The sequence below is a fragment of the Prorops nasuta genome, unplaced genomic scaffold (genome assembly GCF_024137725.1).
Source record: "Prorops nasuta isolate Cenicafe-Biocafe unplaced genomic scaffold, Cenicafe_Pnas_1.2 PNAS00008, whole genome shotgun sequence".
Taxonomy (NCBI): domain Eukaryota; kingdom Metazoa; phylum Arthropoda; class Insecta; order Hymenoptera; family Bethylidae; genus Prorops; species Prorops nasuta.
The window spans coordinates 7,957,252-7,976,500 of record NW_027116805.1 but is presented as its reverse complement, the minus strand read 5'-3'; the positions used below and the strand labels follow the sequence as shown (position 1 = coordinate 7,976,500).

Here is a 19,249-nt window from a genome sequence, read left to right as displayed (position 1 = left end):
ATACATTTTTCTTCTAGAATGCATACTAATCGAGATATTGCTGAAAAATCGATCCTCTTTTTCGTTTATACACATTATATTGATATGTTTATATGAATAATTATTTTTAGTTTACCGTATAATTAACATATTTTATTAAATTAAGAGAAATAAAATGTGTAACACTAAAGCGAAATAAGAATAACTATATACTCATATGAGCATATGTCAATATAATGTGTATAAACGAAAAAGAAGATCGATTTTTCAGCAATATCTCGATTAGTATGCATTCTAGAAGAAAAATGTATAGAACCTTTATTATGTAGAATTTAATTCTGCAGAGAAAAGGTTATATGCATCTTTTCATAGAATCGAATATTTAATGAGTTATCAGCGAAAAACTGTAAAATTCTTCGAAAATTATATTTGATCGCAATGAGGCACGTGTTTCCATCATTTATCAGGCCACAGGTTTCAACCACTGTAATTTCTCATCAAATACTAGTGGTTTTTGGGGAACCGCCAAATTTGTTTTCTTAACGACCACCCTAGTGTATATATATATATATATAAGATAGTTGAATTTATTTAAATTATTAGAAGCTTTTGGTGGATCGTTATTCTCTCTAGCCACGTCGAATTTAATTGTAATTGAATTTTCGCGTGATTTTGCAAGATCCATGATTGCCACGTTTATTATCCTTTTGGATATGTAATGTACAGGGTGCTTCGTTAATTCGTGCTAAACAGATAAATTTATAAATATGTAAATTGTAGATAGAACTTATTTTATTTATATATTATATATTATTAAATCATATACATATATAATTTTTGTATCGCAGTATGGGGGGATGATTAAAAAAATAAAATTCTTACACTACTTTCTCAAGTGGCTCTTAATTAAAAAGTTATTAAGCATTGAAAATTCCTTCATATATCAATTCCCGGATGGCACGAGTCGACCAATGGGACAAGGTCAACAAATGGTTCTCTCGATAGAAAGTCTTGAGAGAGAAAGAATATTTAATTAAGAAAAACTTTTTAATCAAAGACTGTGAAAAAAATGGTGTACAGTAATTTTATTCTCAAAATCATTATTCTTGGATGAATTTATTGATTTGGCAAAATCCACTGGATAAGTCAGAGAATGAATTTAAAAATAAAATTATTATACCACTTTCTTACGTATCTCTTAATCAAACGGTTATTAAGAATTAAAAATTCTTCGGTTCAAAACCTCCTAATATATCAGAGTTCCCGGATGGCTCGACTCGACCAATGGGACAAGGTCATCAAACGATTCTTCCGACAGAAACTCTCCAAAGAAATCATTTTTAATCATCGACAACTCTTTAATTAAGAGCTATAAAAGAAAATGGTACAAGAAATTGATCCTCAAAATCATTCTCTATATATAAGAATTTATCAATTTCGCATGAGTTTATCGTACAGTGTCTCCATACAGCAATAAATGATAAAAATAAAATTCTTACACAAATTTTTACGCAGCAATTATAAAAAAATAATTAACAATTAAAAATTCCTTGATTAAAATCCCCGAAATACATCATTTCCCAAACGACCCAACTCAGCCAATATAAAGAAGGCAATCAAATGCTTGCCAAGAATTTTATTCTTAAAATATATAAAGTGAATAATTAAAAAAATTATTAACAATAAAAATACCATAATTACAAACTCCTTATTATACATTATTTTGCAAAGTCCCAAACGAAGCAATAAAAAGAGAAATGTAATCAAATGATTTTCCAAGGATTTTATCGACAAAATCATGGCACTGGTTCCATATGAATTTATCTCGATTGGACATAGGTTAATCGGACACCTTGCGTAAGGTTGCGTCAAAGCGGAGCAAAGACTGTTACGCGATACGTTATCGTTTTTACGAGAGGCCCCCTCGAAAGTTAATTATCCTGTTTGAGACATTATCCGATATTAATACTGGCCGTATCGTCCTTTTATCGCCATTCCAAGATATTCTATTATTATTACGCCTCACTGTGTCTTCCCGAACCATAAAAATCCCATAAAATGCCAACTGTGCCGAATCTTCATCGAGGCTCCCTTAAAGTATCAACATATTCAACACCGTTAGTTTCATTCAAACGACCGATGGCGCCCTGTAAAACACGCACGAGCTTGTCACCGTCCGGCATTCCTGGTATTTTCCTCAATCATCGAAACTCGTGAAATTTAGTCATTAAAGCAGCCCGCGGGACACGAGTGAAACTCTTGTACGATTTAACGAGTAATCCATTTGCTTGATAGTCGAACAAATAAAAACGACCGACTAGAGAGAGAGAGAGAGAGAGAGAGAGAGAGAGGTCGTAAAATAAAGGGAGATAGAAAAACACGTATATACACTCTGGTATAGATTATAATAAAAAATACTGTGTAATTATACACATTTATAGAGATTTCGTCAGAAATACAAAATAAATGCAACATTCTCCTCGCTAGTTTTTCACTCAATTGTTTTGCCAAGTAACACGAAAATTCGTTCAATTTTACAATTATCCTCGATAGATTTCGCGAGACACAAAAAAGAATTAAGAATTTTTCTCGTTAAATTTTCAGGGACTCGTTTAGGAAAATAACACGAAAATTCAATCAGTTTTGGAATTTCGACTCGTAGCAAGTTATAAGAGAGCGAGATAGAACAGTTGGCTTTTGAGGTCAAGTATGTATACATACAGACTAATTCCGTCTCTTTGTTGTTCAACTTCCCCCACCCTCCTCCGACCATCGAGATTATCCCTCGATTTGCATACAAAAGGCCCCATTCGTTCGAGGAGAGAAAAAATCCGATCTTCCTGCTTCGTTTCGATGACGAGTCTTCAGTTGCCAAACGAGCTTTGACATTATTTTCATTGCACATAAATTATACATTCCTTGCCCTGGTTCTCTTTCGTTCCTCCTTGCTCGCAGTGCTCTGGTATCATCCTCTTTAAAAGAAAATATTTTTTATAACGACTCCCCCGCCCCCCCCCCCCTCTCTACTTAAAAATTCTTCTTCTTCATTATTCATGTACGTGTAAACAGTAAAACGTCAATTTATGCATTTTCGATCCCAAAGTCACACCCAAAGGAATTGGTTACGCTCGTTGCATGCTAAAACATGTTTTGCAAACAGCCAAGGGGAGTTTTCTCGCAACGACAACTGTTGCTACATTTGGAAATCGTTGCTAGATTTTTTTTTTTTCTTGGAATTTTGTTCTCTTCTTGGAGTATTCGCGGAAAGCGAGAACGTGGCGAGTATACAAATAGGGTAAGTTCGCGATGCTCTGGGAATTCGATGGGGGCCCGATCGATTGATTCGACGAGATGGCAAAATTACTATGTGTGTGTGTGTGGTTGTGTGCGTACACATGAGGCGAGTCTCTCGGTCAGCGCAAACCTCTCGCGCGGAAAACTTTCGTGCGATGGGGACTGCGGGCAGCTGTTTCTCCACTGCAGGTAAACGTCGAACCAGCAACAGGAGTTGTGCAACCCGTTGACGCTGGTCAAACGTAACGTTGCACAATTCTCGGTTAAAGGGACGCGCGAAAATATACACGTTCACGCGGTTCAATATTTTCTCAACGGTTTCTGATGATTCTAGCAACAGGTTGTGTATAGAAGGATGAATTACGATTTTTTCAGAGCCTTGTAAATAATTGAACAATTTCCCGCCAAAAAAACCATCTCGAATGATACCGATGACATAAAAAAAGAATTTGTGATTCTCCAATTAATTTGGTAGATCGTTGGGTGAAAGTGAGATGATATATATATATATATATATATATATATATATATGAAAATGACAAATTGAGGTGGGATTAATTTCACGCATGTGGTAATTGGGAGACGCGGAGGGTCGTTAAAAAAAGGGTGCAAGGATGGCGTGTGTGGCGTGGGAAAAAGAAAAAGAGAGGTTGGAATGCAAATGGCGCTGGATCACGTGACGTTTGTCAATGCACCGACGAGCTCCGTGATTGGCGGATTACGATCGTGACCGGAAATCCCGCTGTGCCTTCCGCAACAATTTTCAACGCGAGGTGCGACAATCAAAACGGAAATTACGAGTCGCACCTCGGCGATCTCCCCTCGACTCTCTTAACTCCTGGAGCACAGTCGTTTCGAAATTTTTCGTTGGAAAGAAAAAACTCCTATACTTGCTCGCGTCCCTATTCCCGAGAAATCGATATTTATAACCTGAAAACGATAATGCCACATCGTGGGTTTTTCTTTCCCCCACTATGAATGCTAACAAACGTACGAGAGCTGTGGTAGGAGCTAAAAAGACCCACGATCAGACACCAATGTCAAAAATCACTGCGGAATCGGTTAAAGACGAATTACCGGATAAAAAAATAAAAATAAGCAAATCCTGCGATAATACAATCCAGAATCCACAGAGTATACGCAATTTCGCTCAACTACTCGTTGCGACAAATAGAAAATTACGAAGCCTCTTTCCAGATAGACGAGCTGCATTGACTCAGTGAGCGTCGCGTTAATATTTATTTAATAGCTCGTTCACAGGATAGGGTCACGACCTACGCTAATCACTGGTCCGTCACCGACGAATGTCAAGGTCAAACGCAGTCAGCAATGCGGAACGCGGACAAAGGAGTAATAAATGCGCAAGAAACGACGAGGGAGAGAAATTAAAAGCACCGATTCCAAGTACTATTTACTATTTAACGTAGCAATCATCGTTTGCGTATCGTTTCTCATTATTCCAGTTCGCCTTGAATCCTCGATCCTCCCGAGGTAGAAAAAAAGCAAAGATCAGGGTTGTCCGCTTTTTATCTCTAATTCCCAACAACGCCGCCGGCTTTCCTCAGGCCGTTGTTGCTGGACGCTGCGGCAGGTGGATCGAAGAAAATGCGCGGAGCCTTCGTTAAGAATTTTCATTGTATTTTAAGCATCGCTCGACTGTAGCCTCGATCTATCGAAGGAGGTCTGCGGCGTGCGGTTAAACACATATAATATACGTGAAGAGAATTCGAAGGAGAGGAGTGCGGGCTATGGAGTGGATGGTCGAGGAAGCCTTAGACAAAAGTCGGGGCACCCTGAAGAAGAAGAAGCCCGCAAGGTGCATCGATGCATCAGGGAGTGCCAGGCTCATTGGCCAATTAGACGTTGCGCGCCTTGACACTTTTAGTTCCTCCGTGCGCAATCAGCATTGCTAAATAAGTCGAGGCAAAAAAGCGTTCGAGCCTCGTTAATCCCCGCGCCTTTGACAACGAGTCTTCGGCTGGGGGTACGCGACCTTTGATCCGCAGCCTTTCCCGATTAGGTGCAAATTTATTGGAGAAGGTAAAAAATCTCTATTCGAGATCCTGAAGAGTGTAAGGAGGTGAAAAAGTGTTAAGGAAATTTGATGAAAATATATGGTTGCGAGGGCAACGTCGATGATGGCGCGAGTGAGCGTTCGGATTGGAGGGGTGGGGAGTTTATACGTAGTAAGTCGTCGAGGAGGGCAACGTCCGAAGTGGCCTTGCACGCGACCTCATCCAGACGGTAGGAGGTTAAGTTGGCTCCTGCGTCTGTGTTGCTTGCCGGAAAAAGGAACAAACTGGAGAACCATCCGGTACGTCTGGCACAGCTGAGCGAGGGAGCCGCCATTTTATCAATACTCCGCATAAATTTCGCCATTTTTTAAATTATTATTATTATTACTTTTAAACACTATTGACAAATTCCGATGAAAAATTCAGGAAGGAAGTTTGCGGCTAAATTTTAATAATTCGAAACAATTTCTGCAACCTTTTTCCACTTTGATCAATATTTACCATAAATTTTGTCGGATGTTGTTAACATTGTCATTGCAAAATTCCGGCTGAAAGCTTATACTTATTGTAACCGGTTTGGACAATTTTAATAATAAACAATGACAAATATTTAAGATAATTTTACTCTTTAATCTCGATTAAGCACAATTTTATCAACTATTACCATTATTATTATTACAAAATTCCAATGAGAACCAGTAGAAAATTTTAATGAAGAAAGAAAGACATTTTTTGATCATTTTTCTCTATGCAAAAGATCACTTGGAGGTAAATTGATTATGGAGGAGCATAAAAGGGAAGGCAGGAACGACATAATGACTCTCTTTGTGGTACAGTTTAATTGATTTATGACGAGTGTGATATATATAGAGGGCCAGCGAATCCCGTGGACAAATCCCATAATCCTTATCGGAGCTTGATCTGGTAGAGAGAGAGAGAGAGAGAGAACCGGTGGACAAACGGGATGAGGAGGATTGAAAAAGGACCATGGGAGAAAAATGTGTGAGATAAAAAGGGGAAGAGGGGAGGAGGAAGGATGGTCCTGGAAGTTGCATAATATACTGTTATAGATGTAGCTGAGTGGATAATTCGAGTGTATCTTTGGAATTCAGGGGGAGGGGGGAGAAGAAGAGGGATAAATAAAGTTGAATGTGATGAGGGAGGGGAGGGGGGAGGGGGTAAGAGGCGCAGATTCCACTCCCTCCACTCGAGAAGGTCTTCTTCTTCTTCTTCTTCTTCTCGTGGAGGAATCTTCTTGTTTCAGTATACCATCCTCCTCTCCCTCCCCTCCCCCCCCCCCCCCCCCCACCTCTCACCACAATAACAACATCCTCTTTAGGCTTCTTCCTGCTGATCAGGATCAGGCTCCCGCATTCCTCCATCCCCTCCTAAAACTCGTCATCTAATTTTTTACATCATCCTTTCTCTCCGTCCTTCTAGGGAAGTCAGGCCAAGGCTCGTAAACTCGCTTTTCATCGATTGAAACGTCCCCTTTTTATTCCATCCATATCTCCGATATCCCGACCAATCCTCGTCCGTGCCTCTCAACGACCCAAGGAATTCCAACGTGATAAGTTTGTAATAAGGTGCAACTCTTGTTGGGGAAGAGGTCTGCTCTGTGCGTGGAATAAAAGGTTGTAATTTCAGCAGGAACGATTCAGGATGTAGTCCTTATCGATGTTATGGTATATGGAAGTCTAACGGACGTAAATCCTCTTTTGTGGCGAGATGAATTAGATTGATCAAAGTAGCCTTAGTGTCGTGGTCTTCGGAGATTACACAGTATTGAGTTTGGTATTGTTGAGGAATTTCAGTAATAATCCGAAGGTGAGTTATTTTATCTCAGAGGTGTGGTGAGTGCACTCCTACTAGGCACTTTTTTCTCGTAAGCAAAATCAGGAAAATATTAAATTAGAACCTTGTTATTGCAAAGTGGAAATGGTTCTTTTGGATTATTAAACGAATTAATTTTATTTGACATTTTCTTTATCACCGTATTTTCCAGGGACTCGTATACAATGCCTCGTATCATATCAGCGAAGAATTTCAGGAATCCGAAGGTGAGACATTTTATCTTCTAGCAGATTTGGTGAGTACAAGTTGACTCAATGTTCGCCATTATTAAAGATCCATGAATTTCGCAAGTGGTCCCACTGTACATTGAAGGTTACTGGGAAATGGACTCGTTACACACTGAATATAATCCTTCGTCGAATCCTGAGACCAGCCGCCATAATCAGTTTAGACGAAAAGAAACTTTTTTATGGCCACTGGAAAACTCAAGCTCAACGTTATGTATATATAGATATAGGCCTAAGAGAATACGAGGAGTGAAAACTTTGCTGGATTCCTAAAGGATCAGGAAGAGTCGAGGGATTTTATTCCCTGGACGAGAGATGGATAATTGGAAGGAATAATGTAATTACGTAAATTATCATTTATTTTTACGCAATCTCTCGAGGGACCAGGAAGCACAGACTAATATGCAATAATGATAGTTTCGTAGGCGAGCTTCGCTTTCGTTCTATATTAATCAGCATAATCTGAGCAAAAAGCATTGAGTAACCTAGCTACTATACGTTTTACATGTTATAAACTTGCAATAACATTAATTAGTGTATAAATCTAATTTATGGAGAGCAACTTGGCACGTAAATCCTGTGGAGATGGTTAATGATTTTTAAAAGATTCCCAGGAAGTTTCGTAAGATCCTGGAGAACATATATAACAGAGCTTGACAAAAAAAGGTGGGAAAATAAAAATTTAAAGAGGCACTCTCCAAGCGAGTGGATAATTTATTTGCGGCGAAGGGTCGATAAACTTTCAATTGATGAGAAAAATTGTATCGATATTAATTATTTAAGAAGCTTAGAATACAAGATTTTTGAGACTTTGTATAATTGAGATTGATAAAGTTGAATGTGAGAATTTTAAATTTAATGAGATATCCTCTTTAAGAGTGAGCGAATACTTTATTCCCGAAGGAGATGAATAAACTTTTAATCGATTGACAAATAGTCGGTAATTACACTCCTTTATTTAAGAGGCTCGAAGCATTCCGCTTCGACGAGGAATAATACCGAGTTTAATTGGAGAACGAAATAAAGCGAAGAAAAGAGTTCACACGTAAATTACAAGGTTTCTCGCGATGCAAGAGATCGAGGAGAAGCAAAATAATAGATTCCTGATGAGCAGTCTGAGATATATCACGAAAAGGACCAGCGAACATTCCAACGATTGGTGAAATAATCTCCCTAATTACACACTTTATTTAACGAGCTTAAAGCTTTTTGTCTCTAGCAAGAATAACGCTGATTTTAATTGGTAAATGAAATGAGGCGAAGAAACGAGTTCGCACGTAAATTACAGCGTTTCTCGCGATGGCGAGTAAAAATGCGATTCCCAGAGAGCTTTGTAAGATCTTGGAGAAGAAATATAATAGATTCCTGCAGAACTTTGTAAGATATCCTGAAGGATCGATAAAAACTGCAACCACTGAGGAAGCACTCTGTAATTATATTGACATTATTTAACAATTTTCCAGCAATTTCTTTCTAACAAGAGCAATATCGATTTTAATTGACGAAAGGAAAAAGTTGGACAATAATGGATTTCAGGCAAGAGTTCCAAATAAATATGTCCTGCGTATCGCGCAGGAAGTTTTGTACAATTTTGGAGAATCGAATAACAGATTCTTGGTGTGAATATCGTAATACCCTGAGGAACTAGTAAACCTTCCACAATCACAATAAATTTTTTTTAACAAATTTAATGTTATTTCTTTCTAAAATAATAACGTCAATCGTAATCGACGAAGAAAGAACAAGTATAAAAATAAAACGATTCCAAAGCAGCTCTGTTAAAATTCAAATGACCAATCTAACAGTTTCCCAGTGATCAAGGTGAAATCCTACCAATAAATCTCCCACAGCTTTATAAAAATTCAATAATCATGATAAATATTGGTGAAGAAACTTAATATCTGAAAATTCATAACTTCCCTTTTAATTGGTGAACGAAAAAAGTTAAGGAACAAGTTGGCACGTAAATTGCACGGCCTCTCGTGGTGGTAAGTGGAAATGTGGTGCGCGATTCCCATTGAGTTGCGTAAGATCCTGGGGGAGTAAGGAGCAAAGGACTGGTGTAGTGGGTATAATACGCGCGAGAACGGCGTTGGCGGTTAAAGAATTGAAAATTATACGCATCTACAGGCTCGCGAGTACACTCGCGGCGTGTTCCCACTTGATATAACGACAACTTGCATAATCCGGCAGGGTCCGCCTCTTCCAGGCTGCGTTGTTCGCCATCAGGAAGAATCGCGAACACGTTTCTAATGTTTTCAGGATTACTATCATCGAGCGAAACAGCGCTCGATCGATGATAAATTGTCTTTTGGACATTTCGCAAACTCCCATATTCTTCTGGATATTTTTCCACGACAGCCTCGATCTCTGCAGCTCGAACGAGACCACTCTTCGTGAAGAAGCACACGCGTGGCCGATCTCTCTCATTTATTTACACAAATCACCGACTTACCTTGTCATTGCTGAATCGATGATAAATTATCATTCTGATGTGCATAGCGCGTGAAATTTATTGCCGATATTCTCTCGTCATCATTGCAGCTCTTCCGACAATTCCTTTGGTTATCATCAGCGATATTCTTTGCTGTATATGAAGAGACGTTGACATTCTTTGGCAATCATATATATATATATATATATATATACGTTCTCTTTTTACATTTCTATCAAAGTTTCGTTTTTTATACCGACTTTTTCGTCGGATATATTTTAAAAAAGATAGATTTCCCTCGAGAATATCACGAATATCGAGTTTGATAATCGCGCTAGCTTCTTCCGCGATGCTCGCTCGCGAATCAGCTGTTTTCCTTAGCTCCCACAAGTTTTCTCGCTTGGCTGACTTTGGCGAGTTGCGTAACGAGAGCGAGGCATGCGAGCTGCGCGTAATAAGAAAACGCATGCACTCGAATATATATACGAGTCCGTGCATGAATTATTGAATTACTTTCGATGGGAAACGATAACGAGCGAATCGCATTTTTGGACGACCAGCTCGAACGCAGAGACCAGTAGAGAAACATTGTTACGAGAAAAAGTCGCTGAACAATATTTTTCTTGGACAAAAAACGATATAAACAATGACTAAATTATTTTGAATTATTATGATTATCAACACTTCGATATAACGTTAAACTACAAACCCTGTAAACAGCGATAAAAAGATGCCAATATAAATCGTTATTATTGTAAAAGTTTTATACACGTCGAGAGAAAATTTAAATCCAAGTGAAAATAGAATTGAAAATTGAATAAAAGAATCAATCGTACGGAGCGAGGAGCACGAGGAGGCAGATTAAAATCGAAAGAAGAGGACGAGTCAGGCGAGGATGAGTGGTTTCGATAAAAGCTTGAAAAGCTTGCTCTTGGAAAACCACTGCAGGACTGGTATATATATATATATATATATATGCGATAAATCTGAATCGATAAAAATAATTGTGGATGAGAGGTAGGATCTCGAGTTGCTCGAGTAGCAACTCGCTAATCTCTCTGCATGGAAGGAAAGAACGGGAGAGAGGGGGGGGGGGGGTAGATGATAAATAGAAAGGAGCTGGAATAAAAGATTCTTTAATCGGCCAGCTTGATATTCACGCTCGAGCAAGAAACACGACACCGCAATTATCCGCTAATTAAACCGGCTCGCTGGAATTCTCATAGCTGAAACGCGGATTTCATATGCTGCCGGGCTTCCGGGCTACGGTCATTAGGTATGACCTTGAGGAGGGGGAGAAAGAGAGAGGCAAGAAAGGTCGCGTACGGCCATGTCCAGTGAAAATTGCAAGAAAGTTTTCGTAGACGCAAGAAACACACACCGAACGTGCGCGACCTCGATGTCGGGAAAATTCCCCAAGAAATGTTCAATCCACTCTTATAGGATTCTTCCATTTCTTACGAGTTTTATTAAAAATTTCGCGACTATCAATTTTCAGATTTTTAATTTCGTAGAATGAGCGCACTGAGTGATAAAATTTAAAAGACTTCGAGGGACACGATGGTATTCGTTGAGAAGAAAATTATTTGATTGAAAGGAAGAATGCAATTGACCATTCAATTCTTACTTGATCTTGATATTTATATAATTATCTGTGAATTAAAAATATTTACACTTTTGAATAGTATAAAATTTAATCCATTCGATTCAATCATTTATTTTTCTCGTTCAAAAAGACGAAAGAAAATTTCAATTACTGGTCCAGATTCTACGATTTTTGCAAATTTCACTTGAAAATTCCAGCAAAGAGGGGATGATCTAGGGGAAAATAGTATCGATTAGATAGCAGGATAGTGATAAGGCGAATAAAGTGACGCGAGCATGTGTGCAGGAGAGAGAGAGAGAGAAAGGTGAGAAAAATGGGGAGGATGCTTTCGTGAGGATTATCGGGAAAGATTCGAGTGTGATGATGAGGGGGGGGGGGGGAGGGGGAGGGGCTCGTTCCACTTTCTCCTCGATCAACGAGGCGGTTATCGATATAGAAATGAGATCTGGCGCTCGATGTCCAGGATCGACGAAAAAATATCGAGGCACTCACACCGGATGACCTTGAAGATAGCGAGTTGAAGTTTCCAAGCGAAGAACGTCAATTTCTTCGGCGAACAACAATTTGCTATCTCGAGACTCGACGGTGGATCAATTTATAACTAAATTTCTCCGATTTCTTAACTACTCGACTCGACTCTCTTGCTCATTGCGAGTACAATAAATATTCGCTGTCCCACCAATAATCTCCCTTAATTATTCATCTGCCACTCGAGCATCCGTCACCATTTTTTTTAAACAATATTCCACGAGCCTCAGCATTTTCCACGCTGAGCCATACGTGAGTTCCCAGATAAAAGGGGGGGGGGGGGAGTATGTTTAAAAAAAATGTCTCTCCAAGTCCCTCTAAAAAATTGCCGCCCATTGGCCTGTCCATTGCTCCTTCGTCCCTGCGAGGGCAATTTCATAGAAATTATGGAGCGAGATTGCGATGGTCGAATTTAAATCGTTCGCTGTGATTTGTGGGAAGTGAATGATTTGGAAAATGATACTCGTTGGATGTAGCTGATGGTTAAGGGAGATAGGCGAGACTGATAAAATCATTCGATAAATTACGCTAATGGTATCGGTGAAAATAAGATGAGGGACGGGGTGCAGGTTTGGATGGAGGAATGATAAAATTGCTGGTTTATAAATAACGGGAAATTATTTCCTGATGGGATAAAAGGGGGGGGGGTGAGGGCAGCTGAATATTAGAACCGGTGCGTTAATAAATCTAATCGACGTAGACTAAGGAGATACGGACGGCCACCGGATACGCGTTCTAGCTGCACGCACACACTCGCACGCCAGCGAGAAATGTTCAAAACGAGAGCAAAATGTGTGCATCATCTCGAGTCGACCGTCGGCAATTTTCTACGGCTCGCTTTTGCATAACGTTTTCGCGGTATCCGCGTACAAGCACGCATTACCCCGACACGTTCCGTGTAGCTGCGAAGGCATCTTGACACTCCCATATCTTGGAATTTCAGTCAATTCGAAAGAATAATACAAAGCTTTACTTGCCGAAATCCGACCAGTGTGAAGTTAGCGCTTGAAATTTTAAAAGTGCAAAAAAACCAAACAGTTCTACAGCTCCTTGCTATTTTTCAACAAAGTACTGCAGATTGAACTCGAAAAACTATGAAAAAAAGATGATTTGGGGCGCTAACCTCGCACTGGTCGAAATCCGAGAATTTCATTCGTAAACACTCGCGTTCTTTGTTTACCTTGCGCGAAAAGATTTTGAGACTGGCGAAGCTCCGAAGAAAAAAACGTCAACACTGGACGCGCACAACAAAGAGAAGCACAGCACAAGACACTTTTTTCCACTACGTTGCCGAGGCGAAAATAATTGAAAGCTTATTCCAGCTTCTCGGAGACGTTTCATTGCCGAAGGAATTCCAAGGATTTCCTGGAAGCGCGCTCGAGTGGGGCCAAAAAAAGTGTAGGGGTCGCACGGTGAACGAAGAAAAAGGTGAGACTTATAGCACTAAAAATTACACCGAATTGGAGAAAAGTGTTGGAAGAAATTCAATTCGAGATGGTAAACTCGATTCGTGTTTCAAAACAAAAATCCAGGAACGTACGAAAGCGTGGTGAGAAATGGGACGTAAGAGGATTATGATATTAACGGTGAAGAGGAAAATCTGTCGAATCGATTGGAATTATAAAGTTCGTCTTGGAACATCTCGATGAGTTTGGAGCGCGAGGGAATTTGGAGAAAAACATTCCTTTTAACGTGTATTGCATCACAATAATGACGTAACGGGGCCGAATAGAAATAAATTTCGCGAGAGCGATCGGCACTCGATCTGATCGATCGATTCGCAGTCCAAGTCACGTTGTAACTGACTGGCAGGTGCGATTGGTCGGGTTGCATCACGAGGATTGCAACACCCAATAACCTTGCAATGTCGCCAGCTCATTTTTCACTTATCGAGACCTCCAAACGCGTGGCCAAAGGATTTCCTATCGACTTTGCAAGGACAAAATGGCGCCTGTCGTTGCCTCACGGATCATTTGTAATTGCACCTGAAACAAAGCTGTAATCGATTCATTTAGCTAATTACCTCGAGGCGAGTTAATTGGTCAAATATCAACGGTAGCCAAAAGGACACCGGCTACCATTTTCCATCAACGCTTCGTAGACAAAATGGCGCTTATGTATAGCCGTTTCGATGCTATACATTTGTGTTTATTCGACGCTGTATAATTGGGTTTTTCGTGGCTGGAATGAAAGAGTCCATTAGTGATGTTGATCGACGAGAATGGAAAGAGATGAAATCCGTAAAAAGAAGCTCGTCAAATTAATTTATTAATGACGTTCTATATACGGAAAACTATTGCTATGCCGCGATCATCAGCAGCAATAGCAGCAGCACTTATTAGCATAAGCGATGATATAAGAATTATTGTGAGCCATTAGCGAGCGTGCCTGTGTATGTAAACGTTAATCCTACGAGTCTTTCATCGCAATTGCTCCGAGGATTCTTTTTACAAACAAGTTTATAAACTTGACATTGAACGAAGAAGCTTGTACTTGGCGTGCTCTCCAGTTTCTGAAAAATATCACTGATGGTACACTGATGTTGTTCAACCATCATGCGTTGTGAAAATTGTATCAGGCTCGACATTTTTAAATTAAATTTAAAGACTGTCGTCTTTTAACTTCAGCTTTAAAGGTATAAATTCCACAGTCTTATCCCTAAGTTTAAGAGCTCTTTGCTTTCAGTTAGAGTTCGGATCTAATATTAAATCGCGAAGGTCTTGATTTTGCGAAATATACGAGCTGCATTAAACTTTGCGTCAGAGAATTTTTATTAATCTTTAAAGACTTTGCACTGATTCCTTTTATAATTATACAAGACATGAAAAAGATCAGCAGGCATCAGGTTTCAAAGACCTCGTTAACAAAGACAATTTTTTAACTTCATGTTCCATTTGATATAATTACTACGTACAGTACGTGGTAAGCAATAATGACATATCTGCTGCATATATGTACCAACACAATAACATTGAGATGAGAATGTGTGGTAGCCAGTGCATATGCATAATATATCAGCGTTATTTATCGCTAAATTTTGTCCTTTTTTTTTTTTTTATATATAAAAAGAAATACAGTTCGATAAATATGGAATATAATTCTATATATAATCAAAACCCAATAAAATTTCTTGAAAATATAAGTAAAACTTTAAAATCCTCTTCCAAGTTTGTAAACGAGGTACTGCAGAAAATTGATAAATATGGAATGCTCTTTAGAACGATTAGCAAACATTTTTCACAAAGCATGCAGAGATTATTGCCACTATATATAGATACACGAGTTACGGACAAAAGTTGAATTCTTACGGCTCCATAAATGCTTGAAACGGCGAACGTAAAAGGGGGAATGGAATGAAAAGGTTAATATAAACGCGAGCGTTTGATACACGGGGGATTTATACCGTGGCCATGAGAGTTTCGAATAAGCCCGTGTTAACTTGGAACAATTCAATCGTGACTGGAATGAGATTTTCTTGGCGCGGTGACTTCCTCCGGTAGGTACGATGAAGAGTGAAAAATATAAGATAGCGATACGGAGGGGGGAGGATCACGATTTTCGAGGACGAATGACGCACACGCCGAAGATGCCTACGACTATTATCCATTATGATTCAGTCTGGAAAGAATTTTACTTTCGTCCATCTAACCGCGGGATTCCCTTTTAACACTCGACCCAACGTCTCCCAATTTCTTCAACGAGATGAAACGACCATTATGATTCAGGATGAAAGAAGACAACTTTCTAAATCTCCGGAAATCCGGATCCTTTTTGCCACATAATTTCCCTCCATCGCAATCTCCAATTGGAAACCTCCAAAGACGCAGTAGTTGGCACAAAAACAACATCTTGAACAATGATACACGTGTTAAATTTATTCCCGACTATCGCACCCATAATTAAATCATCGAATCAAAGCAATCTGTGATTTCACGCGATTGAGCCACGAAGCGTCGTATCCGCAAGAAAGCGATAAAACAACGTCGTAAAATGGTGGAAAAATATTGATTTGCAAAGTGGCATCGTTCAACGAATTCCCAATGGAGAATAAAAGAAATGAATGTGGCCAGCACGCACGCACGCACGCACGCACGCAGTGGCGTAAATCGATTGATGTTTCGCGCTGCAGGTGGACGCGAGAAGGGAAACAAAAGAAAATGGCGAAAGCGATAATCGATATATTCTGATGATCGATCAGCCGCGCGCCTCATTGTACCTACCCGTGTTTTCTTTCGTCAAGAGCAACGTTTATGGATTATTTCTATAAATATGCCGCGCAGCTGCGTTTTTCAAGTACGGAGGTGCATGCGCGTTGCAGCGAGTTACGGAACATTCGTAACAGTACAGCGTTCTGCACTCGCGACTCCAAGACCGATTCCTCCTACTTGCCACTTCTTCCTCTCGATCATTTATTTCGCTTCCTGCGCGCGGAATATTTAGATGCTCGCTCGCTCGCGCGCGCGCGCGCGCCCGTGGCAACCGGAACTCCTTCGTATCGGATTCATTAACGGTCCGCAGAAATCATAATATAATTACGTAAGACTTTATTGCGCGCGTGCGGAATATTCAAAACATCTTGCTAATTTAATTGACCGGCCAGCGGAAAAAATCCCATTATAATGTGCCACGGTGTCTGTAATCATTGAACAAGGAGACGCGAGTAACGAGGCAAAAATTATAAATAGTCTTTTTGCGATAAATATAATATATATTGTATTTTGAACAATCCTTTATTCGCCAGGTTTTTTTAAACCATGAAAATAGCGATTGCGCAAGAGTGCAATCATTTCCGGGCAAACTTTTGGCTATGTTTCATAATATTTGTTGCGTGTGTATAAATTTAAATATGGATTCTGTAATTGTTAAGGAAGACGAGTGATCGGGAGAAAAACGAAACGATTCCTTGACGAATATTGATCATTAGCGAGGTTTTCTCGAACGAGGAAAAACAGCAATTTCGCAAAAGTGAAAGAATTTCTAATTAAAGTTCTGAGATAATGTTTAAAGACGTTTGTTGGTAAAACTTCTGGAATTACTGAAGAATGAACGTAACGCGAAATGAATATAACAGTCTTGTAACAATTATACATAAAAAAATGATTTATTCTCGAGATTATCCGAACCGATGAAAACAGTAATTGTACAAGAAACTATTTCCGGGCAAACTTTTTGGACGATTTTTGCAAAGAATTACGCGTACGTTGCGAGGCGAAGAGAAAATATTTAGAATGCGTAAATGTTTGCGCAATAAAATTGGAAGATACGGAGGAAGGGAGGAAGGAGGTTGTATATAGAAGGAGAGAGAGAGAGAGAGAGAGAGAGAGAGAGAGAGAAGAGTGTTGTACCGATGCAGGAGAGGGGGAAAAGCGTTCATTCCGGGCAATCTTCTCGAGTTACTCGAGCCGCTGCCGCTATAAGGCGATAATAACACTCTGTAGGACGTCTTAAAGCCTGCGAAGGTGAGTAGCCGGTGTCCTGCGAGGCAACGACCTTGCATGCAGAGTCCTTGCCATCTTATCCCACTACCTAGCCACCACTCCACTTTACGTCCTAGTTCACCTGACTTCGCCGCGTTCGTTCGCCAATCCACTCTCGTTCAGCCTTTTACAGTATACTCACACACACTCCCCACATACCAATCGCGTGAAATCAATTCAATTCTAAATTTAATCTACCCGACTCATCGTACCCCATTAACCACGCGTTATAAATGGCACCATTTTTTCTAAATCATCGTCAATTTTAGGAGAGAGCTTGGAATATCATTCGCGCGACTACACAGCTTAATCGATAGGATTTTGCATCGATGTATCGAACGCAGAGTTGGTACATGCAAGCTGGAGAACACTTCTGACGCGAATACCTTGACTCTCATCGATTTTCCTCCAGAGATTGGACACAGAGTGATCCTATTGGCTAAAACGCTTCTATCGTCATTTTTTTTTTTTTTTTTTTTTTTCGGAATCAAATCCATTCGGGCCAGTGGACTTCGTTAGGAACGATCACGGACCAATCACTGAAACGTCCGTTCACGGAAGCTTAACGCTGAACGTATCAATGAATTTTTTACGAACGCGTGTTCACGTTAAAAAAGAATCATTGGACCATCGAATGGTAGTTTAGTCTTAACGGGGACCAGGTGGGACAGGCAAATACCAGCTTTTCCAATACAGTTACTCTACGTCTCGATGCGGAATTTGCATGGCGATCATCCAAGCACCGTGGAATAGAACCTGCAACGACCCTAACTGTGTATCATCCGGTTTCCTCATCGAAACCAAACTGAAGCGAGCGAGAAAACAAATCTCTGATAAAACTGTGATTACCCTCCGTGCAATTTATGAAAATTCTTACTTCACATCCAACGCTATTAAAAAATATAGCTCCTCGTTAATTACGCAATGTTGCGGTGAAAATAATCCGCAATATACATCAGGCTGTACTCGATTAACACTTTGCTGGAAGATCGCGAGTCGTTAAGTTTTAATGCAAAGCAATTACACCCGTAATCCCATCGACTCTGGATAAGCGCGGGCTCGTGTGGCAGGAACTTGGAGAAGAATCCGAATATCAACGAGCGAGTTGGATCGTCGCGAATGTTTTCTGTACCGGGGACCAATCGGATTAATGAAATAGTTCGGAGGGAGCTTTCCACTGGAACAAAACGAAAATTGGTAATCCTCCTGGCCTTGAGGGGCCTGACAAAGGTTGGAGAAACCAGAAACGAAAGGCGACGGGCTGCAGTTGCCACATATCGCCATTTATAGCCGCTTCGAGCGTTGGTTCGTGTGCGAGTGATCCGCTATCGGTTATAAACACTTACGCAAAATCCACGGGCATTACTTAATCCCTTTCTGCCAGGCTCTGCATTCTCGCATTAATCGCGAATCCACGCGAATGTCGCTGATAGATTCATGTGTATATATATATATATAGTATACAGAGGAAGGCGTTCAACTATTCAGCAGCCTCTCTCACAGCTACCCGACTATTCTGGGACGGAAGAACTTGTCCGGTCGGTTTCTTGCTGCAGGTGGTTCTCAACGCTCTTAGATCCCTTATTCTTCCAGACGAATATATTTCAGCTACTTACGTCCTTTCAATGTCCATCCGTTATTGATTTATATCCTTCAAGCTCGATCTTGAAGAAATATTTTACAACTCGCGAGTATCTTTGATATTGCGATAGGAAGAATTGTTGAGTCTGTTGGTCGCGAAAATCGACTGAAATTGCGGACGATGACTTTCGGGGGATCGACTTGGAGGAGGATCGAGAAAGAAGCGGTTCCACGAGATGGAGCGTCACATCAAC

The 19,249-nt window shown here is 40.1% G+C and overlaps 1 protein-coding gene across 7 annotated transcripts in view; it reads right to left on the bottom strand.

Moving 5' to 3' along the window:
• Positions 1-19,249, bottom strand: part of LOC136775275 (myb-like protein X) — a 63,835-nt gene that overhangs the window by 24,811 nt on the left and 19,775 nt on the right. For 2 of the 7 annotated variants that reach the window (XM_066729898.1, XM_066729900.1), the window contains exon 1: positions 13,118-13,706. The exons of 4 other annotated variants lie outside the window; for them this stretch is intronic. In XM_066729898.1, coding sequence (XP_066585995.1) covers positions 13,118-13,278 — 161 coding nt within the window. In that variant the 5' untranslated portion in view covers positions 13,279-13,706. Of the gene's footprint in view, positions 1-13,117; positions 13,707-19,249 lie in introns of those variants that run through there. One more of the 7 variants, XM_066729908.1, reaches the window with a different exon arrangement.